We start from the raw sequence: 25,190 nt of genomic DNA, 5'->3' as shown, positions 1-25,190 counted from the left end.
ATAACAACAAGAGATGAAGTGAGTAGGAAAGTGCCAGAAGACGATAAAGAATTAAAATTTTACGGCAGCGATGGGGGTTTGAAAAAATCAACGTGATACTAAGCTGCTAGAAGCTGTGGACTGTAGAAAATAATGATTAAAGAAATGAATATAAAAGCTTAAAAAAAAAGAACAAAATACAAAACAAAGAACGTTTCAGGCTCAAAATCCTCCTTCATCCAACAACAAAAAACTCATTGTTTTTGTTATCGGCTGAAGAAGGGTTTTGAGCCCACATGTTTGGAACTTTCTTCTTTCTAGAAACTGGTATATTCATTTTGGATCATTACTTTTTTTTTTAGTCAAAGACAATGCTGCTTTAAATCAGGATGACCTCACTGAAAGATCAAGGAAAATGTATGAAAATGCCTTCCTGGTGGTTTTTAATCGACATTACTCAGTTTTTTTTTTGTTTTAAAAGATCTTTTTATATAGCGAATATCCACTAAACGTGCTCAAAGCGCTTTAAAGGGGTCCCTAGCCAACAGCAACATTTCACATGAAGGATGGGACATGATACCTGTTAGGTGATATTACAATTTTTTCGGACAGAGACAATGCTGTTAACGGCTAGGTACTCATTTTACACCCGAGTATGGTGAGAGAATGTGAGTAAAGAGCCTTCTCCAAGGACTGAACTATACGCCAAGCGAGGCTCAAACCCAGGACCTTCCGATCCAAAAGCGAGTGTCATACCACTAGACCATATAGCCGCACAGTTTGAGTCAGGAGTCCATGACTGAATCTTTACACCAGAACATCCCAACTCATACCAATTTTTCTTTCACATGTCTGAGAAAAAGAAAGAAAATCATTATCCGCTTATTAACAGACAAGGCTCCAGACAAGAATGTGTTGTATGTACATCTTATTTTATTTTCTAGAAAAATACAAATTGAAATAAAAACAATAATGGAGCTTAATTCACTTCAACTTAACCTCACATCATGTGAACCCTCTCAACCATTGACACACTGATATCTTAATGTTCCTTTTCTAAACTTTGTCAAATAAAAAGTACATACAGCAAAGCACAGAAATCTCGGAACAAGTCGGAACCAAGCATATATGTTTGAGATTTCTGTATTTTCAAGATTCCAGAGTTTATTATTACGAAAAATGTGAGTGGGGTAAATGTAGGTGGCTTCGGTAAGGCACATTATAGTGATTACCTCATCCCCCCCCCCCCCCCCCCTGCCCCCACCCACCCAACAATCTTCTTTATCTCGAACTGAACTGCGTCAAAAGTGAGGTTAGCTTGGCATTGGTATGCAGCTATTGATTGTTGGTTTGGTATGTCAAATTTGATTCAATAACCTTAATAAGATGACAAAGCCAGCATGTCAGTACATGACATTATTACCTATGAATTCCTCATGTATCATCTCTTGCCTTTCTTCTCACCCAATCTTCCCTATCCCTGAATGCTTGTTAAATTGTATTTAACGGTAACAGCCTCAGACAATCACAACCACCATGGTCTCCTAGAGGTAGACGGTTAATGTGCTGGTCAAATATGCTTCTCACACCCTCCTACACACACACACACACACAAAACACCACAGGGAGTGTGCTGGCATCTTTCATTTCCGTTCAATACAAACAAAAGGCAAGGGAAATTTATCCTCGAATGTCCCAGTTTATTCAAGATATTCGTATTAGTCTCTGAAAGTGTGAAAGTCATCAGGGTTTTGTGTTGCAAATACTATGAAAATAGAGGGCATTCAAATGGATAAATGAGACTGATTCCGTGGTTTCAAGATTTGCAAATCCGTGATTTCTGTGCTGCATTGTATATAAAATCTTACTCCAAGCATGCATCGCACATAATATACACTCAAACAAACACAGACACACACACATATGCACACACATGCACACAGATACACATACTCAACACTAACATTCTTAGATATTCATGTTCATACATACGTAAATACATATATACGTACATACATAATATAAATCTAAACATTTATGACCATTTCATACATTTAACTCAATTCATTTTTATAAAATGAAGCATTTTAAAAAATTCATAAATATAATTGATAATAATCTACATAGGTAATCAGTAAATACTGGACGGAATGGAATGTTCATTATAAGCAATAAAAGCATTTTAGTCAATTGTAAATCAACGCAAAACCCTTTTCATTGGAGAGGAATCAATACCTGAACTTTAAACCTTGGTGAAGGAAAATAATTTGATTAGAATAGTGTTTCTCTAGTTCCTTGATTGTCTGCAGTTACTAAAGTTTTTATGCTTTATTGATCAAGTGTTGAGAAAGAATATAAACAAATAAGACACTTTATGTTGAGAAAAAATATAAACGAAAAATACGCTCCGAGATCGTTATGGAATTCATGATGACTTAGTTGATGATTAGATTGCATCGGCTTCACTTGTAATATTTTAAACATAATTTTCTGAGTTATTTTGATCTCCAAATCTTCAAATTGGTCGTTTAATATTTTAAAAGTTCATATTGAGATCTTAATGGCCAAAATTATGTCAGAACAGTTTCCATACTAAAGTAACTAACTAAAACTAAAACTATAACTGTCAGTAACAACAATAGAAAATGAAACTTTCAGTGAGATAAATTTTTGTTATGTTTTCAGTGATTTAAAAACAAATCAGAACAATTTAAACGAATTGTTAGAGAAGAAATTCTAAAAGACGTTTTAGAAATGACAACAAAGAAAATCAAGGAAATCTTGATTTCTTGACAGCCCAACAAGTCTTTTTTTGGCATTAATGTAGTAACAATATTGTTGCTGCTTCTAAGAGAGAGAGAGAGAAAGAAGAAGAGAGAGAGTCTCCGGTTTAAGATATTGCCTCAAATACCAAAGGAGGAGGACAGAGGGAGTAAGAAGAAAAGCAGGAGGCAAAAAAATAAGAAGAGGAAGAAAAAGATGAAGAGTTTATTACAATTTAAGTAACAATTTAAAGGTATAATTTAAAAATCACTAAATTCTTCTCTCTAGTATTATAAAAAATGTGCCAAATTGACAAACAAACACAGGAAAAAACATGTTATCCCAAATTCCTTTTCACTCGCTGCATTCAGAAACGGGTAGAAAAAGTCGTAAGGTAGTCGGACAGCAAAGGTAGGGTACTCTGATTCCACTTCCTGTGGAGATTTGGATGCGTCAATGAAGGTCACCGAGCTGCTAATCTCTACCTTCTGAATGAGGGAACCAGATCCAGGTTGGCAAAATGGACCGGAACACTGGAAAGAAAATAATACAAATATAAAAAGACGGAAGGGTGAAGGTCAAAGGTTGACACCAGTGGAGGAAAATAAAAATCTAAAAAAGTGTGTGTGCCATACAAATTAAGAAAGAAAAATACAAGAAAAAAAAGAAATCCCCCAAAAAATCAGTCTTCCTTGACAGGGGATCGAACCTCAGACCTCCTGATTACACACTTATTCAGATCTTTATCTTACACCAGTGCTACTCCCTAATTTGTCACTTTAAAGGAAAATACAACGTTTAATCAGACCTAACTAATTGTGACTTCAAAAATTCGGAGTTTTAAGAGATAAAAAGAGAACTGAAGATACATGACTTCATAAACAAACAAGTTAGAAGATCAAAAAGACCCCTTACCCCCCCCCCCCCCCCCCTCATCCCCAAGTCCTGAATAAATGTGCTCTAGCACCAAACTTTCTTCTTGAACAAGTAATATTGAATCAAAGATCAGTAATTCTGTAGATTTTGTAGTCAAATATTCGTAGTTCTTTTACTTATAGACAATCATAGAAGTTGCTAGCATAATGAATGGTAGGTACTAGGGCTATTATATCAGTATTGATATTATGGTAATGGAGATGGACAACAATAAAAGTATATTTTAAATTTTTATCAAAATCTTGAAAAAGATGAACAATTTTCACTGTGTAAAATTTTGGTGATGACTGGTTCAGTGATTGAAATATTGCAGTTATTTCTAAAAATCCAAATTCCCAAATAATATATCTATAGATATCAGAACTATACACACCCTGTATTTGACAGTCTGTGCATCATCGTAAACAAACGACACACCAATAATCTTAGGCTGTGGGTTTGCCAGGGATCCCACATTAGCGTAGATGATTTGGATATCCATGCCAAGTGACAAGAAACACTCGCTGGTCGTCTGGTAGAAGAATGGGGGGGAAAATATTAAAACCAATAGGTATTCTTTATAATTTCAAACATTTAGTTTAACTCTTATTCAAAATCGTTCAAGTTGTTCAAAATGTAATTCTTGGCTCAGTCATGATGCTGTTGTGTTTTGAGAGAAATCTCAGAAGTCTTACAAGATAGTAAAAAAAATGTGGAGATGTTATTGGAATATGATGTTTGAAAAACAGAAAATATGGTGGTTAACAAGAAACCTGATACATCAAGCTGTGATACTAACCAGAACAATATATGGATAGAGCAGGTCAATTAATCTACATCAGATGAGCGAATCACACAAGAGATTAAAAGAAGAATAATCTTACAAAGATAGCTGTGAGCATGGCTGAAATATAGCGATAAAAACAAAGATCCACATGAGAAATGCCAGCTGTTTTCACAAAACTGTGTATTTTCAAGTCACCAAATGTTGAAGACTTCAACACAATCAAACTAAAGCTATAGTATTTTTTGTGCCACTTTTGATATAAATATATCTTTCATTATTTATTTTCATTTTTTTTTTGTATTTTGTTTATTCTACAATAGTTTTCTTTTCTTTTCTTTTAAAATTTATTTTAACTTTTCAAAAATCATAACATTTTTGCTTTTTCATTAACATACTATGGAAGGCCTAATACTAATGCTATGAATATTCTTTGCTTGCCTGAGGAGGATTGGGCCTGTTTGGGTATAAAATTGGCAACCAGTCTCCAGTTTTAGTCAAACTGCTGTCCCCGAACATGGCCACATAGCGGTAATTTGCAGGATAGCTACCATCTGTGAATGTGGGGATGGCGTAACCCTCTAAGGCTTTGATTATATCTGCTTGTAAGTCTTGGCATATATTGTTTGATTGCTTGACTCTGGTTGGAGAGGAAAACAAAAGTATCATCAGTATAGCATTTGCATCTTCAAAATTACACTATTTCTAAAAAGAACGGTGAATGTTAGAATAAAAAGATTTTCAAAGTTGCATCCACAGTAATAACAAAAGCAGTTAATAAAAGTGAGACCCAACTTGTTTCACTGAATGAAGATATAACAGCTTAACAAAGGACATCAAACCATTGGACTTTGTGAAGGCATTTGACATAGTACCTCATGAATGTCTTCTCCTTAAACTATTTTACGACAATGGATCAAAGCCTTTGTTTGCTATACCAAGCAAGTTGTAGTTCAGTGCAGGACGGATAACATCTGATGTTCCCCAAGGTTCCATAACTGAGCGTCCTATTTTCCATCATATTTGCCAATAACCTCCCAAACATGTAAGTCAGATGTCCATCTGTTTGCTGTCATGACACTATATATGGTGAATCAAGCATTGTATGGATTAGCGAAATTTAAAACTAAGGATGCCTAAGTGAACCAGTTAAAATTGAAAGAACAATTGGGTAAAGATGATTCATATATATGTGGAGACATCAATCATTCCAGACATTGGTCTTCGACAGGAAATAACCAAAACAATGTGATTTTTTTTTGTTTAGTTTTGTTTTCTTTTGCGATCATTTTTTGTGCATGTTTGTCTCTTGGCCATGGTCAACGACAAAAATATTGTTTGATATGTGTACACATCTTTTTTTTCAAATGGTATTGAGCATGAAAAATAATTAAGGTAAATGAATTCAATTCAATTCAATTCAATTCAATTCAAATATTTATTTATTGTCAGCATTTTAAAAATGTTTCATAGATAATGTAGTCAGGCTAATAGAAGCCTTTGACCAACATGAACTATATAGATGTGCATATTTATTGGGAAGGGGGGTGGCAGGTTGGTATGGCTTTATTCCATTTGTTGCGGTTTTTTTCCAGAAAAAAAAATTAAATAAAAAGACCTACTCGATAAAGCATCCAGTCCTCATGTTTTGCCCAAATACAACTGGTTCCCTCTGTCCACTGGCAGTGCCACAACTTCCTGTTACTGAAGGTTTGACAAGAGCCAGTTGTTGTCCACGTTCTTGTGTCAATAATATTCTCTGTCTGGGTTGCGTGTTAAGGAAATTGACTAAATGAAAAACTCTTATGGCCAAGTGTACACACACACACACTCTCTCTCTCTCTCTCTCTCTCTCTCTCTCTCTCTCTCTCTCTCTCTCTCTCTCTCTTCTCTCTCTCTTCTCTCTCTCTCTCTCTCTCTCTCTCTTCTATATATATATATATATATATATATATATATATATATATATATATATATATATATATATATCTCCTATCCCTCTCTTTCTCTTTCTCTCTTTCTCCATTAACAAAAATCTCTGGTGTACACAAATCCAACCCAGTCATGAGTTTCTAGGAAAGATGTTTTTGCTTGTGTTGTAAATTTCTATTTTACTATTTTAAGCCATGCTTTAGATCTATAAACCAAACTAAAGTACAACGCATTTAAGATGAACACACTGAAAATAAATTGATAGAAATAAGGAACTATAAGCCCCACTGTTTTTCCCTTATCATTTCAGTAAAATAAGGAACTACTGATACTGAGATCTGTGTTCTCTATTTAGAGTTTTTCTTTCTATCAATGGTCTACTGCTATGGCCTACGAAATATAACTCATTGTTTTATGGCTAATTTCACCTGTGCAATAAACCAATCATTCTTCTGCAATGCCAAAACACTCTGCACTGCTATGTGTTCGAGTGGTATGACATTCGCCTTCAGATCGGAAGTTCCTCGGTTCAAGTCCTGCTCTGAGCGGTGCATCGATGAGTCCTTGGAAAAGGCTCTCTACTCACAATCACTCACCGTACTCAGGTGTAAAATGAGTACCTGGGCTTTAACAGTATGGTCTCTGTCTGAGAAAATTGCAATATCGCCTAAAAGGCGTCATGTCTCATTCTACATGTTATGTGTTGCTGCTGGTCTTTGAGCATGTTTAGTGGATATTGCGCTATATTAAATAAATCTCATGTTATATACATATATTCTAAACAGTCAAAAGGATACTGAGTTTCCCCTCCACCCAGGTTAGTTTCGTTGAGAATTCCCGCCACAATCGGTTGTCCTACTATGTATCCTGGGTTACCACTGCGCACATATACATCAGAGACATCTATTTTCTGTAGAAGAGAAAGAAGAAATATATCATTAGAGGCAGCAGTAATAAATCATAGAGATGTAGGTTAAAGAGAGAATGAAAAGAAGAAGGAGAGATAAAAAGAGAGAAGAAAAAGAAGAAAGAAGAGAGAGAGGAGAAGAGAGAGAAGAGAGAGAGAGAGAGAGAGAGAGAGAGAGAGAGAGAGAGAGAGAGAGAAAGAAGAGAGAAAGGCAGAGAGAAAGAGAGAGAGGGGGAGAGAGAGAGAGAGAGAGAGAGAGAGAGAGAGAGAGAGAGAGAGAGAGAGAGAGAGAGAGAGAAAGAGAAGGCGAGGGACCCAATTAGAAAACATAATATTTTTGCTTTTATTTCTCAACACCTTATCAAAAGTAAACAAAGCAGACTATGACTACAGTGTTATTCTACAGGTATAACCGGTGGGATAATTCCTAATGATATCTTTAAACTTTGACTGTATTTTGTTCTGTGTTAAGAATTTTACTTTTTCAAAAGATTGGGGAGGGGGGGGGGGAGAGGAATATTTTTTTTCATAAAAATTAATTATAATCACTTTTTTTAATGGAGGAAGGCAGGGAAGAAGGAGGAGGAGGAGGGTTAAGAATACTCACAGTGGTAAAAGTGGTCTGGAATGACTGGATTACACTTGAGGTTCTGATGTCGCTGAAAATAAAACTGACAAAGGCGTTCTTGACTCCATAGGTTCCCTCTGTAGTGAACCGGTACTCAACCTGTTTTCACAATAGCAAAGTTTTTAATGCTTTTATTTTAGCAATGAAGAAATCAACGTAAACTTAAGTTTGATAAACAAAGCCAAACCCAAAGGATAATTGGTTTTTAATCTTCATCAATAATCTGCATAAATGAAATAAATCAAATGATAAAATCAACTTTGTTGTGCGGTTATGTGGTCTAGTGGTATGACACTCATCTTTAGATTGAAAGTTCCTTGGTTTGAGTCCTGCTCTCAGTGGAGCATAGTCAAGACTCTTTACTCAAAAATGGGTAAAATGGGTACCTGGCTGTTACCAGCGTTGTCTCTGTCGAAAGAAATTGTAATATCGCCTAAAAAGGCATCATGTCTCGTCCTTCATGTTAAGTGTTGCTGTTGGTCATGGACCCCTTGTAAAGTGCTGTGAGGACGTTTAGTGGATAGTGCACTATGTACATTGCCCTATATAAACCCTTGAGTTCTAGGATTATTAACTAATTCCACCAGGAGTGATGATGCAGACGTTGCTCATATTGTACCCATCAGAGAGAGGAACAACTCTCTTGTCAATGAGCTCTTTGACATTGTACATGAGACTTTAAATTCAAATGATGTTTTTATATGGATAAAAATATCTGATAGAACCACTTTGTGTGTTGTTTTTTTTTTTTTTTCCAAATTTTTTGACAACTCAACTTTGACAGAGAATGTACTTTTACGAACTACTGCAGCTAGATTCTGTACCGACTAAGTCACAAATTGCCATGCACCAAAAAATCATGGGTTGTTTTTTCATTTTTTGTTTATATATGTTTCCTTTTTAAAAGTTCTCTTTCAAAATTTTTGGGTTATAACCTCTCTTCTCTTTTTTTTTTCAATAAAATTTGAAAAACTGGAAAGCCCGTGCTCATTTTGTTGGACAATATTTCTGCTTAATGGTGTTGAAATTTACTTTTGATTATTTTGTGAAAAATGCCGACTGTAATATTTTCCTTTATCATTTATTTTCAACATAACCTGAATGAAATGATGAAATATTTATTTTTATCCTGGTTTTTCTACTCTCCTTCATTTAAAAAAGTGATTTCTCAGATTCCAAATAAGCAATCTGTCGTATCTCTAGTCAAAAGTAAACTCAGAATGAACTGCGAAATGATATGACATTTTCTATATTAGTATGAAAGCTACCAGATATTTGATTTTTATTAACGGCAGACCTGTCGAATTGTTTGATTTATACAGTTATATCTTTTTTGTTTGTTTGAATGTTACTCAAAGTCGACTCAATTCTGAGTATTTGTATTCGAGAGCAGAGATAGTTGTTGAATGTGGCAGCAATTGTTGGTGTGTAAGCTGAAGTAGTTTGATAATCTTCATTTGAAGATTGAAGTTGTGTCCACACATGATTCGAGAAGAGCATTCCAGTCTTTGATAGTTGGCAAGTCCCAGGTCCGAATGAAATCATGATGGCACTTCCATTTCTTTTACAATGACTTACATAGTAGCAATACAAAATGCATTATTGCCTACACTTTGGCTGGCAAAAAAAAAATCATTGGTTCACGTTTTCAAACATAAATTTTTTTTAAATGTTAAAATATGAACTATCACATTGAAAGGTATATCCATTCCTTTAAAAGATAGTTTCCATTCAAATACATATATGGTCAATTGCATCAAAAAGAATTATGCCCTGATGAACTCAAAGCTTAAAATGGAATTTTAAGGTAAAATTTTAAAGTTTGAGCTAAAATAATTTTCCCTCATTGAGAAGAGTGGGTTTTATTTCTTAAACTTCAAAAATCTTAAATTTCTCAGTTCTGATTGTTTTGACTTAAAAACTCAATTTTATGAATCCAATTCATTTTGACATAATACCTGATTGACATGCTGCAACACATATGCAGTTTTGTTTTTGTTTTTTTCACTAAGGGCCATACGTCACATCTTCATACCCTACAATACTTGACTTACTTTGACTTATGCCTCTTGGCTCCTAGCAAAGCATAGGGCCTCAACAGTACTCTTCCATCTTCTTCTGTCCTTGGCATGGACCTTTGCCTCACTCCATGTAAGATTTGAGACGCACAAATTTTGGTGAAATATAATCATGTTTTATAGCGCCCACTTCCAAATTGATAAAATGCTCATCTGTGCTTGGAATTACTGATGGCTTACGTGTATACACATACGCTTACACACTCACAACATGTTATGTATCTTCTTCATAATATTGTCATAGCACATGTAACCAAATGACAAATTGCCACTATTTGAGGGCAATAAAGATATATTATTATCATTATTATTATTATTATTATTATTATTATTATTATTATTATTATTATTATTATTATTATTACTAACATACACATGCACATGCACTGTACACTTAATAATAAATTCACCTTAGTCAGAACATTCTGGCAAGTCGTGCCATCCCATGTGGGCGTGGCAGGAGGCGTGGCAAAGCTACAAGTAGACTCGACACCTGCAGTATTGATACACCTTAGAGTGGAGTTCGGATCCAATTCAAACTGTAGAGTGAAATCGTTGTCGTAGAGCTCGGTTACACCGCTGAGATCAATTGAGCCTGAAAGTTGTAAGATCAAAATTTCATTATTTTCAACATTTTATTTACATCATTTTCAGCGTGTCATTATTAAGTAAAATCTGGAATTGGCTGCATTAGTGGTCATAAGGGGTCATCAGGCTATCCAGTATGGGCTGTATTAGTGGTCATAAAGAGTCATCAGGCTATGTGTATTGCTGGTTAAATTCTTATACACGCTTTGTATAAAATTTCTGTCGTTACAGAATTAAATTTCAAAAGCAAAAAATAACCAATTTCTATACGGTAGGTATCGATAAAAATAATTTGGCAACAAATAACAAATAAGTTAGACATCAAATTCTACTGCGATTATCACTCACCAAGAACAGGGTCAGTTACTGTTGTTGTAGAATTATATGCTTGAAGTAAGAAAGGATCCTGGAGGGAGAGGAGGAGTGGGGGGGGGGGGGGGGGGGGAAACAAAAGTAAGATCATCATTCCAAAGACAAAACAGTGTAACTTTCGAACTCCCCACATCCATCCACTCTTATCTAAATCTAATATTATGTCTGAAGTTTGTGTGAACCAAATTAAGTAGATTGAATTCAAGGGTCAAATGATAATTAAAATTCTAATTTTCACAATTAATATATACAACACTCATGCCCCTTTGTAAATCATCTCATTCTTACTCAAATTGTTGGAGTTTTTGTGGGGTATTTTGGGGGGGGGGGTTTGGTCTTTTTTTTAATATAATCTTTATAATTCCCTTGGGTTGAAATCATTTTCCAGTGACAAGGACCACTCTGAGTCGCCTTAAGAATTCTCCCCCTCCCCCTCCCCTCTTCCGAGAGACAACCCAGAAGAGCTGGTAGAATGGTAGCATGTCTGACCGGTAATCAGAAGATCTGAGATTTGATCCCCAGTCGAGGTCAACTGATTTTTTGGGATGGTTTTTTTGGTTGTATTTTTCTTTCTTGCTTTGTCTGGTACCTTTCATTTACACTTGTTCAGTTCTTTAAAAAAAAAAAAAATAAATGGTATGATAACTGTTTGAATGAATAAAATTTGAATTGTTGCATAGCCACACAGAGTTACTCACTTTGACGAGTCTCATATTTTGATAGAAGGTTGATGCTTGGAAAGCAGTGGTTGTAGTACACCCCGTTGCAATGTTTGATACACTCCTCATGCAAGAAACAGTCTGGTCAATCAGGTACGCTAAAATGTATCGTAGATCATAAACAAATAGGCAAATGTACAAAAGATCAGAATTACTTATATAATGTTGATGGGCATAATACATTTCAGGCACACAAATTATTGAATTTGTTACAACTTTTGACATCATTTTGGGCTAGTGATGATGATCAAAAAATCAGCTCATCATGACTTTAATTTCAATATTTGGAGAGAGACTGATTTCGTTACAACACATAATTTTGAAATAAAATATTTACTATCTTCAGGGCATAATGTTTATCTATTGTCAAATTTAGAGTAAACACAACTGATTTAGACACCTTCAAGTAAACATTATCAAACTACTTCAGCCTAAACAACAACAATGGCTGACACATCCAACAACTCTCTCAGCTGTCGAATGCAAATACTCAGAATTGAGTTGACTTAGAGTAACATTCAGATTCAGATTCAGATTTAGACAGTTTTCAACCTTAGCTAAAGGACTTCAACATTGCCTTCTGCAATTTTGGGTTGCCTTCATCACCACTGACCCCATCTCTAACCATGATCAATGTGAACAAACATATTTGGATATGCTCATTTGTATGGCCCATCGACATGGTTGCATATTACCTGATGTTTAAATTTACATTACTATAGGAAATGAGAGGCCAAGAATAAATAGAGATAGAAATTAAGAGGAGGAGATAGAAATTGCTGGGCCATATCCTGAGAAGGCCTGCAGCAAATATAACCAGGCAGGCTCTTACATGAAACCCGCAGGGAACGAGGTAGAGAGGGCGGAATAGCTGGAGGAGGGCACTGGTGGAAGATCTAAAACTGAAGGCTCAACATAGAAAGAAGCTGAGAAGATGGCACAAAGCCGGACAAGATGGAGGGGATTCAACAATGGCCTATGCTCCCGCCTGAGTGAAAGTGAAAGGCCTAAGTAAGTAGGTAAGGATGTCAGATGGAACCAAATTTTCATTTCACATATGAAAACATGCATTATGGGCACCGTTTTTTGTACTAGCACTCTTATGTAAAACTGCTAGATAGTTATAGTTTTGAGTCAAGTGAGGTAATGTATGTCAAGTGCCCTACCCGTAAGGACAATACCAGGAACAGCATTTTTGGGATAATTGTCACCCATCTAACGATCGACAAAGTCAAACATCAGTTGAATTTTTTACAAGACAGGACACCTTATTTCACAACCCACATGTCATATAACATTGCAAAAGAAGTGAAGACACAAATAGTTTTCAATGCTATTGAATCCATTTTGATTAATAGTTTTTATACAAATAGATAAAATACTAAATTGTTTACAAAACATATAAAAATTTGTGCCATCATTAATGGCAGAGGTGAAATGGACGGTATTAAGGACAAATAGACTATCCCATAATTTTTCAACACTTTTCTATTTTAATCTGTCATATTGAAAACTTCTTAAGGTCTTCTACCTTCACCACCAAAGACATGTATAGAAATTCTAACCTATATACATTGTCTATGTGAAATAAAAGGTTGACTTTTTTTACTTGTATGAGAAAACATACTACATACATATTTCTTTCTGAATGTTACCTGCAGGATTTCCATCAGTACACTGAGGAGAAGCTGACAAGGATGTTGGAAGGGCCAAATATGAAGCAGCCTGAGTTGGGAAGACGACGTACATGGGATCCCCTGACTGGAAAACAATATGCCTTATTCAATTTATGAAAATGAGTATATTTGTCCCAACACATCAATCAATATTCATCAGTATTCTGTCTCACAATAATGTAAAAGATTCTCATTTGGTTCATTTGCTACTGGAAAATAAATGAGCTTTTATAGAGCGCAATATCCACTAAACGTGCTCAAAGCACTCTTCAAGGGAAATAGAGACACTTCATCAATTCCTCCTCCTGCTCCTCCTTCTCCTTCTTCTTAAGAAGAACGAGGAGGAGGAGGAGGAGGAGGAGGAGGAGGAGGAGGAGGAGGAGGAGAAGGTGAAGAATTAAGAGGAGGAGGAGGATGAGGAGGAAGAGGAGGACGAGAAGGACGAGGAGACAACAAAGAAGATTCTGAAAAAATAAAACAAAGAAATACAAAGCTTGCAATTTCAATAATTTTGACTGTGAGTTATACATAATTACCGATGCTGTCGTGGTAGATAATATTTTATTCAGATTCAAATTACTGATTCATACCTTGTAATAGTTGGTAATTTCTGCAGTCGGTGTTGATACAGGTTGGGGCTGAAAGGAAAACTTTCCATAGTCCTTCACATACTCCTGGATCTTTGCTACTGTTGTTATCAGACTTGGATTTTTGTAATAATTACGCTCTTCATCTGCAATGACAATAAAAGTAGATATAGAGGTAAAGAGACGTGCGCTTTAATTATATCACAATCACCATTAAATGTGGTCAAAGCGCCTCACATGGGGTCCTTAGCCAACAACAACATTAAACATATAGAACAAGAGACATAACACATGTAATCTACTGTTATGTTTAAATAAGAAAATTTCTACTGTGCCTTTCGCCAAAACCTTAAGGCACTTTTAAAAAAAAACAAAAAGACATTGTAAAGACATTGTTTGCCCTGAATACAATAACACTGCGAGACCAAATCAACCAATATCAAAACAATAAGCGCATGAAGAAGGCATCAAAAACATCAATTCATACTTGATTGAATTTTTAAATGTATTTTATGTAAGTATTTAGTGAAAAGATGTGTTTTTCAACAGAGACAACCCTATTATTGGCTAGGTACTCATTCAACATTTAACATTTTGAGAAAATTTAAGTAAAGAGCTTTATCCAGAGACTCAACTTTCATCCCCTACAACGGGACTTGAACCTAGTACCTGTAGGTCACAAGTCGAATGTCATATCGCAAAATCACAAAACCACACTAAGAGAACTACATACAGAAGGCCAACTATGCCATAACTATATCCAAACTTTTACGGAATTAAAAGGCTGTTGAAGAAGTGAAGGAGATTTTTAAATAGAGAAGAAGAAGAAGAAGAAAAAAAAGAAGAAGAAGAAGAAGAAGAAGAAGAAGAAGAAGAAGAAGAAGAAGAAGAAGAAGAAGAAGAAGAAGAAGAAGAAGAAGAAGAAGAAGAAGAAGAAGAAGAAGAAGACGAAGAAGAAGAAGAAGAAGAAGAAGAAGAAGAAGAAGAAGAAGAAGAAGAAGAAGAAGAAGGAGCTGGAGGAGAAGGATGAGGTGGAATAGGAGAATGGTGCATCTTAATTGCAACTATATCCAAAGCATCAATATAATAATAATATTTATGACTAAATTTACACAAGAACTTACCATTATCAAAATATATACAAAATAAATCATTTGTTGTATTGGAGTATTCTGGTCCATTTTCATATAAGATAACATCACGGTCAAAGCACAACTTGTCATCTAACCTGAGACAAGAATTGAGAGAAAGTGTTGCAGAATATAAATTATGTAGCACATAACAGACGGCGAGTAAAATAAAATGAAAAACCATGATGCAATGATGTAAAAAAAAAATTTCATATTTGCTCATCTATAGATAGACTGAAATTGACATCACTCAGGTCTTTGTTTTTGTTTTTTGTCATCCGTGTTTATGAGTAATTCTAAGTAAACTGCATTAATCAGACTATAAACGTTTAAGGTTACACATAGTTTTGTGTGTTGGTTCGTTATACTTCCAGATGGCAATGTTGTGAGCTTCTTTGCCAAGCCCATACCATCTATAGTCATTCAGCCACTCATTGTACAAGCCCTCAATACACTGCTTAAAAGTATGAATGAAATTTGCATAAAAAAATAATATAAATAAATACTAAAGATGACCAAAACTGAGCCAAAATATTTACTATGCTCATATAAATGCAATTATCTGAAATGATGTCTGATTGATTGTGAAAAATGAGTAGCTATATAACTAAATGAAGATCAGTTAGGTCAAAACGTTGTCCTAATATGTGGGCAATTCAAAATGAGCGCGGTTGATCCTGTAAATGCCAAAGGTGCCAAATTTTGATAATTGAAAGAAATGGAAATTTAGAATGTTCCATTAAACCCATGGCATTCAGCAGGCATTAATAAATATACATATATATATATATATATATATATATATATATATATATATATATATATATATATATATATATATATATCCACAAGGCAGTGGAGCCATACATGGATACCTTCAGGAGGAGGAAAGGCTAAGGAGTAAACCTGACAGAAATCTGCATCCAAACTGATGCCAAACGTATCGCTGTGCGATCCTTTGGACCACACCAGGGAGGAAGAGAGGGAGGTTCTGGTTACTGGGCAGCCCAGGATCTCCACATACTCTGCCCAGGCCGCGCCCTGGAGAGGACACTCCAGTCTCACCTTCACCGGTGAAGAGTAACAACACGGAAGACAGCAGTCTACGAGTGATAAGTCCTTGCTCGATTGGCGTAGAGTTCGACGCTACGGGTTGTCTTCGACAGTGGGAGGGATCATCGTAATCCTACTGGTCAGCTACCGCCCGCCCCAAGCTGGGCAGCCCCCAGCCAGAAAGGTGTTGACCCGCCACGATCTGCCTGCTTCAGAGGGTGCCTGGAGCTTAAAGCTTGCAAGCTTGACAAGTGGATCGTTAAACTGTGTACCAGGCAAGCAAATGAAAAAGAAAACGAAGTCCCCAGCTCTTCGATTAGCAAGCTGGAATGTAAGAACTATGCGCTCAGGACTGACAGATGACCTTCAGGCCATGGACGATGCTCGAAAAACAGCAGTAATTGATCGTGAACTTAACAGATTGAACATCGACATAGTAGCCTTGCAGGAAACGCGACTCCCAGAGAGGGGATCCCTGAAGGAGAAACACTTTACAATCTTCTGGCAAGGAAAAGGCACAGAAGACGTGAGGGAGCACGGTGTTGGATTTGCAGTACCCATACATTGCTTCCTATGATCGAACCGCCAACAGACGGCACAGAAGAATTTTAAAGCTGCGCCTGTCATCCATGCAGGGCTCGGTGAACCTTGTTTGCGTCTACGCCCCAACACTGCAAGCTTCGGTTGAAGTAAAGGACCAATTCTATGAGTCATTAGACGCCATTGTCAACAATATCCCAGAAGTGGAGCACATCTACCTTCTTGGCGACTTCAACGCGCGAGTTGGTGCTGACAAAGAATCATGGCCAACCGTTTTGGGGCACCACGGCATAGGAAAGATGAATGAAAATGGTCAGAGGCTTCTTGAACTCTGCTGCTATCGCAAACTATGCATGACGAACACCTATTTTCAGAACAAGGCATGTCACAAGGTGTCATGGAGACATCCAAGGTCAAAACACTGGCATCAGCTGGACATGATCATTACTAAGCGCGATTCTCTTAACAATGTTTGTAACACCAGGTCCTATCAAAGCGCTGATTGCGACACTGATCACTCTTTGGTTGCCACAAGGGTGAAACTGACACCAAAGAAACTTCATCACTCAAAGAGAAAGGGCCAGCCCAGGATCAACATCAGCAAGACAGCTTACCGGGAAAAGAATATAGAGTTCAACGAGCAACTTGAGAAGATTCTCAACACAGCTCATAGAGAAGCAGAACAAAACGCACAGGACAGCTGGAACTCTCTTAGAAACGCCATTTACAGCACTGCAGTTCTGACATACGGAAAAAAGGAGCGCAAGAGCAATGATTGGTTTGAAGCCAGAATTACTGAGATGGAGCCAGTCATTGATGCCAAGCACAGCGCACTTGTCAGCTATAAACATAAACCGAGTCAGAGGAACCTGCAGGCGCTGCGAGCTGCACGCAGCAAAGCACAGCAAACAGCACGACGTTGCGCCAATGATTACTGGCTTCAGTTGTCGGACAACATCCAGCAAGCATCTGCAAATGGCAACATAAATGCCATGTATGAGGGCATCAAACAGGCGACAGGCAAATCTACAAAGAAAACTACACCTATTAAATCCAAGACAGGGGAAGCCATCACTGACAAGGACAAGCAGATGGGTAGATGGGTAGAGCACTACTTGGAACTCTATGCCAGAGAAAACACTGTCACCCAAAAAGCGTTAGACGCAATTGAAGAACTGCCAGTACTGGAAGAACTAGACGCAGAACCAATCATGGAGGAGCTCAGCAAAGCAATCGATGCTTTGGCCTGTGGCAGAGCACCCGGTGACGACAGCATTCCACCCGAAATCATCAAATGTGGAAAACCATCCCTCTTGGAACCACTACATAAACTCCTGTGTCTTTGCTGGAGAGAAGGCAAGGTACCCCAGGATATGCGTGATGCCAAGATTATCACCCTCTACAAAAACAAGGGAGACCGTAGCGACTGTAATAACTATAGGGGAATCTCTCTACTGAGCATTGTGGTTAAAGTCTTTGCGCGCGTTGTCCTCGCTCGACTGCAAGTCCTCGCCGAACGTATCAAACCCAGAGTCGCAGTGTGGCTTCAGAGCCAAGAGGTCGACAGTGGACATGATCTTCTCAGTACGTCAACTTCAGGAGAAATGCAGAGAACAGCAGATGCCCCTCTACATTGCATTTATTGACCTGACAAAGGCATTTGACCTTGTTAGCAGGAAGGGCCTTTTCCAGCTGCTAAAGAAGATTGGCTGTCCTCCTCAGCAGCTTAGCATCATTGCCTCCTTCCACGACGACATGAAGGGCACCATTAGCTACGACGGTGGAGCCTCTGAACCCTTCCCCATGCGCAGCGGCGTGAAACAAGGCTGTGTCCTCGCACCGACTTTGTTTGGTATATTTTTCTCCTTACTGCTGAAGTTCGCATTCAAAGAGTCCCCAGAAGGAGTCCACTTACACACCAGAAGTGATGGGAAGCTGTTCAATCTGGCACGGCTGAGAGCAAAGACCAAGGTCCACACAGTCCTCATAAGGGAAATGCTATTTGCAGATGATGCAGCTCTATGCGCGAATACCGAGGAAGACCTTCAGCGGCTGATGGACAGGGTTTCCCACGCATGCAGAGAATTCGGGCTGACGATCAGCATCAAGAAAACAAATGTAATGTGTCAGGATGTCCCCTCTATATCAGCAATTTACATTGACAACGAGGAGCTAGAAGTCACTGATCACTTCACATACCTGGGCACAACCATCACCAGAAACCTCTCACTTGATGCAGAATTAGACAAGCGCATCGCCAAAGGTGCCGCTATCATGGCACAACTGAGCAAGAGAGTGTGGACCAACAACCAACTCACTTTGAACACCAAACTCAGAGTATACCAGGCATGTGTACTCAGTAGCCTACTGTATGGCAGTGAATCCTGGACAACATATGCCAGACAGGAGAACCGCCTGGAAAACTTCCACATTCGCTGTCTACGACGAATTCTCGGCATCAGGTGGCAGGACAGACTCACTAACAATGCAGTGCTAGAAAGAGCTAACTCCCTCAGTATGCATCTCATGCTCTGCCAGCGACGTTTGCGATGGCTTGGTCACGTACACAGGATGGACAATGGACGCATACCCAAAGACATCATGTACGGTGAACTAGCTTTGGACGGCGACCAACTGGCCGTCCAGCTCTGGCTTCTATGATGTCTGCAAACGAGACATGAAATTGACAGGCATCGACTCAAACACCTGGGAGTCGCTTGCTGACGACCGCAGCGGCTGGAGATATGCGGTGATGGAGGGAGTGAAGAGAGGTGAGGAGAGGAGAAAGACGAAGTTTAAGGAGAGGAGAGCAAGGAGGAAAGAGAGGCAGCAGATCCAAATACCAAACGCACAGTCAAACTATGTGTGCAACAACTGCGGTAGAGACTGCCATGCAAGGATTGGTCTGCTGAGTCACACCCGTCATTGTCTCAACAAGACTGATGAGACTAAAGTCATACAGGGCGCAAACCATCGTCTCTCGAGACGGAAGGATGCCTACTATATATATATATATATATATATATATATATATATATATATAATATATATATATATATATATATATATATATATACATATATATATATATACAAAAAAAGAAGGGAGCGAAGGATATATAATTAAGCTGTCTCCTAACCATGAATGGCATAAGGCAGACATTCCCTTCTAGTTCTAGTTGTAACATTCATAAAGAGTGGCATTGTTCATGAAGTTAAAAAAAAAATGTAGTCCTTCAGAGCTATAAGGTCCATGGAGATGGATTTTAATTGTGTTTCTAAGGCAGTATACAGACAAAAGCAATTATTTGCTACCCTTTTGACACTTGTGTATTGCAAAGTACTTTCCATCAGTTCTAACCTAAGCTCCCCAGTCATTGTTAGGAGGACAGGGAGGTCAGAATTGAATCTCAACGATACCTGGGACTGATATTCATTTCACCATTAAACAGTTAACTGCCATAATCTGGAAAAACTCATATTTAAAAATTTGGCCAGAAAACTTGTCCTGCAAATAACAATCAATTTAAATTACCCTCATCTTGGCAAAAACTCTCAAACCTGGGACGTCGCAAAATGTTTAAATACGAGTTTTTCCACAGTGTGGCAGTTTACTGGTTAAAGCGAGTGATCTTTCAGCTAAGCTAAAAGACCCAATAATTATTAGATGAAGTAGGAAAAAATAAAAAAACTGGCATCACCCAGGTATTTGTTTTGTTGGGTTGGGGTCTTTTTAACACATTATTACAAAGTCATTAAACAATATTATGCACTATTGAATTCGAATAAGAACCATGCAAACCTATAAGAATTCCTAAAGCATTCAGAGAAGACTCTCTTGTCATCCGTGGTGCAGTCTGGATCACAACAACAATTGACATCACATGCAAGGCCAGTCAAGTCACATGGGCACCGGCTAAAATCTGGCAATGAGGAAAAACAATAAAAACTAAAACAAAACTACTTTGGGAAAATAATTTAAAACGATTTGCATGATTTCAGAAATTAATAATAAGGACAGCATTTTTGTTATCTTAACATCCCCTCCTAAAGACATAAGCAGATACACAAAAACATATATGCATCCTTAGAAATCATAATCCTGTATCCTTGAAAGCGTATTGTTTTATTTATGATTTGTTTTTTGTTTTTCATTATTTGTTAATGATTAGTGTAATGGGTTACATGATCAGTATAGTTTTCTGGGAAATAATAATAATAATAATAATAATAATAATAATAATAATAATAATAATAATAATAATAATAATAATAATAATGCTGAAAACTTATGTAGCGTTATAACTCTGAGACACCAGACTCTAAGCACAAGCGGAATAATTAGTTCTATGTTGTGTCAAGATCCTAGCAAGCCTTTAAATTCAACATTATAATTATATTTGTTCAATGAAAACGCATACAGTTCTGTATTCCTTTTGGTTTTATCTTGCTGTACTGTATACTAAATCTAAATGGATCGGCTCTCTAGGGTGGTGATTTTTTTTATTTAATAAGGGGTATATCAGTAAGCTGATACTGATACAAAATGACGAGCAGCTCTATTTATATCTATATCCAAGACAATGTAGTGGGTGGTAAGGATTGAACAGTATAGAAAGTGAATATGTTTAGATATAATTGGTGATATCAACTCGGCCAAAAACTGAAAGCGTCAGTGAAAGGCATCCTCGGGTTTTGCTTTGGATTTGGATGCTGGACTGAAAAATTCAGCCAGAAATGTGAAATTAAATATCGCTGGATAACAATACCAAGTTGTTGTGAAACTGTTCACTATTATGGTCACCGTTATGTGTATTGGGTCGAATGAGTGAGTGTCTGGTGCGTGACTAGAGTGTGTAGTTGGTGAAAGTTAGAATGGTCGGGTAGTAAGAGAGGTTGAAGATAACGTAATGTTTTGTATTTGTAATCGAGCTTGGGCTTGAGTTGAGGAAGCAAAATGGTATATTTAAATTAAAGTCGTTCGTTATTGTTGAAAGATCGAGTTCATTGTAATTATTGCTAGTCTACAGCACAAGTTGTTTAATGAATTTGATATTAGCAGTTCGTTGGTGAAGCTACCTCCCCCATACCTTTATCTGTAGGTATTGAAGACCCTGGAACACTGGGAGCTATGGTTGTTGTTGGGATTGGTGTGGTGGTTGTTGGTGGAGTTGTTGTTGCTGTTGTGTCAGTAGTTATTGTAACAACGGTTGCGTTGGCACTAAGCGTTGTATTTGCAACGGCATCTGTAGTTATATTCTGAGAGATGCAAGTTCTTGTTATAAATAACAAGATGAAATAGACACCAAGTTTAGACAAGCTTTTCGTGACTGCCGCCATGATGTCAACTATGTGGGTGCTAGGGCAAAAAGAAAAGCTACTCGTACAATGATAAGATCGTGTTATTATTATTATTATTATTATTATTATTATTATTATTATTATTATTATTATTATTATTATTATTATTATTATTATATATTATTTTTATTATTATTATTATTATTATTATTATTATTATTATTATTATTATTATATTATTATTATTTATTATTATTATTATTTTGTTACTATTATTACTTATTATTATTATTATTATTATTATTATTATTATTATTATTATTATTATTATTATTTATTTTGTTGTTATTATTATTATTATATATTATTATTATTATTATTATTATTATTATTATTATTATTATTATTATTATTATTATTATTATTATTATTATTATTTATTATTATTATTATTATTATTGTTATTATCATTATTAATATTATTATCATTATTATTATTATTATTATTATTATTATTATTATTATTATTATTATTATTATTATTATTATTATTATTATTATTATTATTATTATTATTATTATTATTATTATTATTATTATTATTATTATTATTATTATTATTATTATTATTATTATATTATTATTATTATTATTATATTATTATTATTATTATTATTATTATTATTATTATTATTATATTGTCATTCTCATCAGTTTTAATGTAATTTTTTTCATTTTACTCTTCATCATTTTTATTCCCCACCCCTCCACACACACACTCTCTCTCTCTCTCTCTCTCTCTCTCTCTCTCTCTCTCTCTCTCTCTCTCTCTCTCTCTCTCTATCTATCTATCTATCTATCTATCTATCTATCTCTCTCTCTCTCTATCTATCTATCTCTATTTCTCTCTCTCTCTCTCTCTCTCTCTCTCTCTCTCTCTCTCTCTCTCTTTCTTTCTTTCTTTCTTTCTTTCTCTCGCTCATACACACACACACACACCCACAAACACACACACACGTACACACATTCAGACTGTTATTCTACCAATTTATTGCTATATTTAGACAAATCCTGTGAGAGCACAAATTATCTTTAACTTTTTATATGAAAAACGTCACCTGTTGGTGTCTGAGAATGGACGACCGTGACCCAACACACGGCTACGATGATGATGATCGTTACCGTCCTCATCCTCATCGTTTGGCAGTATTATGGTGATTCTCGGGTTGAGACGTTTCAAATACAGATGAGAACACTGGTGCCTTGTGTCTGATCTGATGGAGAAAGAAAAGGCATTTATGCTGTTGTTTAAATAATTAATAAATAGGCTATTGGGAACAACTATTTGCCAAGTCGTTATCATTAGAGTATCATATTATCAAATTTTCTCAGTTTGTAATGAAATTGATTTTATCAACAGTCACCAAGAATGGGAATATCATCATGGCCGTCATCGTCATCATCATCATCATCATCATCATCATCATCATCATCAATATCATCATCATCATCATCATCATCATCATCATCATCATCATCATCATCACTATCATCATCATCATGGGTTTCATCGTCGTCATCATCATCGTTATCATCATCAACATCATTATCATCGTCGTTATCATCATCATAATCATCATCATCACTATCATATCAACATCGTTGTAGTCGTCGTCGTCGTCATCGCCTTTACCTTTGCTTTACATCATCAGCATCATCATCATCATCATCATCATCATCATCATCATCTATAACTACCATAGACATCAACGCTACTCCAACCATTCAATTCTGACGTCGTTGGCCCCCATTTAAAACCAACGTCACCAGAAATCGAAACACTAAACACATAATGTTATCTATTACGTCGTGTTACACGAACTAGCGATGTGTTCAGTCAATTTCAGATGTCAACACACTTCCTACACCAATCAAGCCTAATGATATTGATCGTTCATGAAAACGAAACAGTTCTGGTTTCCCCGGTTACCAAACTTCTAAACATAAATAAAGCAAAAATAGGTCTGGTTACTTCGGTTACCAAGCTTCTAAACATTATAAATATAGCAGGCTGTGACCTATATCGTTAAACTGGAATTATGTCAACGGAATTAGTCAATAATAAGAATGAAGGTTTTTGTCCTTCTATGTTTTTATCTGTTTCTCCCTTTATAATATAGTTTTCCTCTCAAAGAATATGCGATGCAACCGACGTATACATATATACATATATATATATATATAGATACATATTCATATATATGACATCCGAACCCATATATGGGCTTAGTTTAACATTGTTGTAATGGACAATATTTTGCGCCATTTTATAAAGATTTCCATTACAACAATGATGAGCCCATAATGAATTGGGTTAAAAGGACCTGCAAATAAGTGCACGTCGGATACAACATATTGTTACTTATGTTTTAAGGACATTTTCATTTACAGCCCAATGCCGTATACTGGAAAAACACGTATTTAAAAAAAAAAAAATTTGGCCAGAAAAATCGTCTTTCAAAAAATCGATCGATTTAAATAACCCTCGTCTTGTCAAAAACTCTCAAACCTGGGACCTTAATTGAGCTTTACAGCTAATGAATAAGGTGCGTGGGGAGCATGGGCAGTCAATAATGATGAATAATAGTTGCTTTAGGTAGGCTTTAATGCAACATCAATTATAGAATCTTATAATTACAAAAGCAAACAGAAAAAAAAACGAACAAAAAAAAGAAGAAAATAATATTGATGATGATGATGATGATAATGATGATGATGAAGATGACGACGATGGCGATGATGATGGTAATAATAATAATAATAATAATAATAATAATAATAATAATAATAATAATAATAATAATAATAATAATAATAATAATAATATAATAATAATAATAATAATAATAATAATAATAATAATTTTTTAAACAGCGTATTTCATGAAATATCAAGTCATTACACCCATATCAATAAACTATTTAGTCCATTCACGTTGACCGAAATCTACTTACATATCATACAGTCATCACCTCAATATTAAGAATTACTGGTACGGAATACAAGAAATACCAAAAAACTTTAATGGCGCTCCTTTGTTGGTGTTCAATACATGGATATTATTATGATGTAGAATTCACTTCAACGAAATAACACGCTTCTTAAATATCAAATTATATTTGAAAATATTGTCTGTTGTTGTCATTAAATTTCTCAAATTTAAATATTTCCATCATTTC

The 25,190-nt window shown here is 36.0% G+C and overlaps 1 protein-coding gene across 2 annotated transcripts in view; it reads right to left on the bottom strand.

Annotated features, from left to right (window-relative positions):
• Nucleotides 1-890: 890 nt before the first annotated feature.
• Nucleotides 891-25,190, bottom strand: part of LOC144978709 (tectonic-3-like) — a 24,431-nt gene continuing 131 nt past the window's right edge. The window contains exons 1-15 of one of the 2 annotated variants that reach the window (XM_078925130.1): nt 24,966-25,190; nt 23,070-23,225; nt 20,453-20,573; nt 15,053-15,156; nt 13,932-14,074; nt 13,321-13,426; nt 11,645-11,763; nt 10,923-10,980; nt 10,397-10,581; nt 7,888-8,007; nt 7,171-7,283; nt 6,064-6,204; nt 4,883-5,081; nt 4,052-4,189; nt 891-3,275 (exon numbers count right to left, since the gene is read on the bottom strand). The exon at nt 24,966-25,190 is cut by the window's right edge and continues 131 nt beyond it. In XM_078925130.1, coding sequence (XP_078781256.1) covers nt 3,033-3,275; nt 4,052-4,189; nt 4,883-5,081; nt 6,064-6,204; nt 7,171-7,283; nt 7,888-8,007; nt 10,397-10,581; nt 10,923-10,980; nt 11,645-11,763; nt 13,321-13,426; nt 13,932-14,074; nt 15,053-15,156; nt 20,453-20,573; nt 23,070-23,148 — 1,869 coding nt within the window. In that variant the 5' untranslated portion in view covers nt 23,149-23,225; nt 24,966-25,190 and the 3' untranslated portion in view covers nt 891-3,032. Of the gene's footprint in view, nt 3,276-4,051; nt 4,190-4,882; nt 5,082-6,063; nt 6,205-7,170; nt 7,284-7,887; nt 8,008-10,396; nt 10,582-10,922; nt 10,981-11,644; nt 11,764-13,320; nt 13,427-13,931; nt 14,075-15,052; nt 15,157-20,452; nt 20,574-21,740; nt 22,011-23,069; nt 23,226-24,965 lie in introns of those variants that run through there. The other variant, XM_078925129.1, reaches the window with a different exon arrangement.

Source organism: Berghia stephanieae, chromosome 8 (genome assembly GCF_034508935.2).
Source record: "Berghia stephanieae isolate SIO BIC M18660-M18661 chromosome 8, UCSD_Bste_1.3, whole genome shotgun sequence".
NCBI lineage: Eukaryota > Metazoa > Mollusca > Gastropoda > Nudibranchia > Aeolidiidae > Berghia > Berghia stephanieae.
Note: the sequence above shows the minus strand (reverse complement) of the source record. Positions and strands in the feature narration are given on the sequence as shown.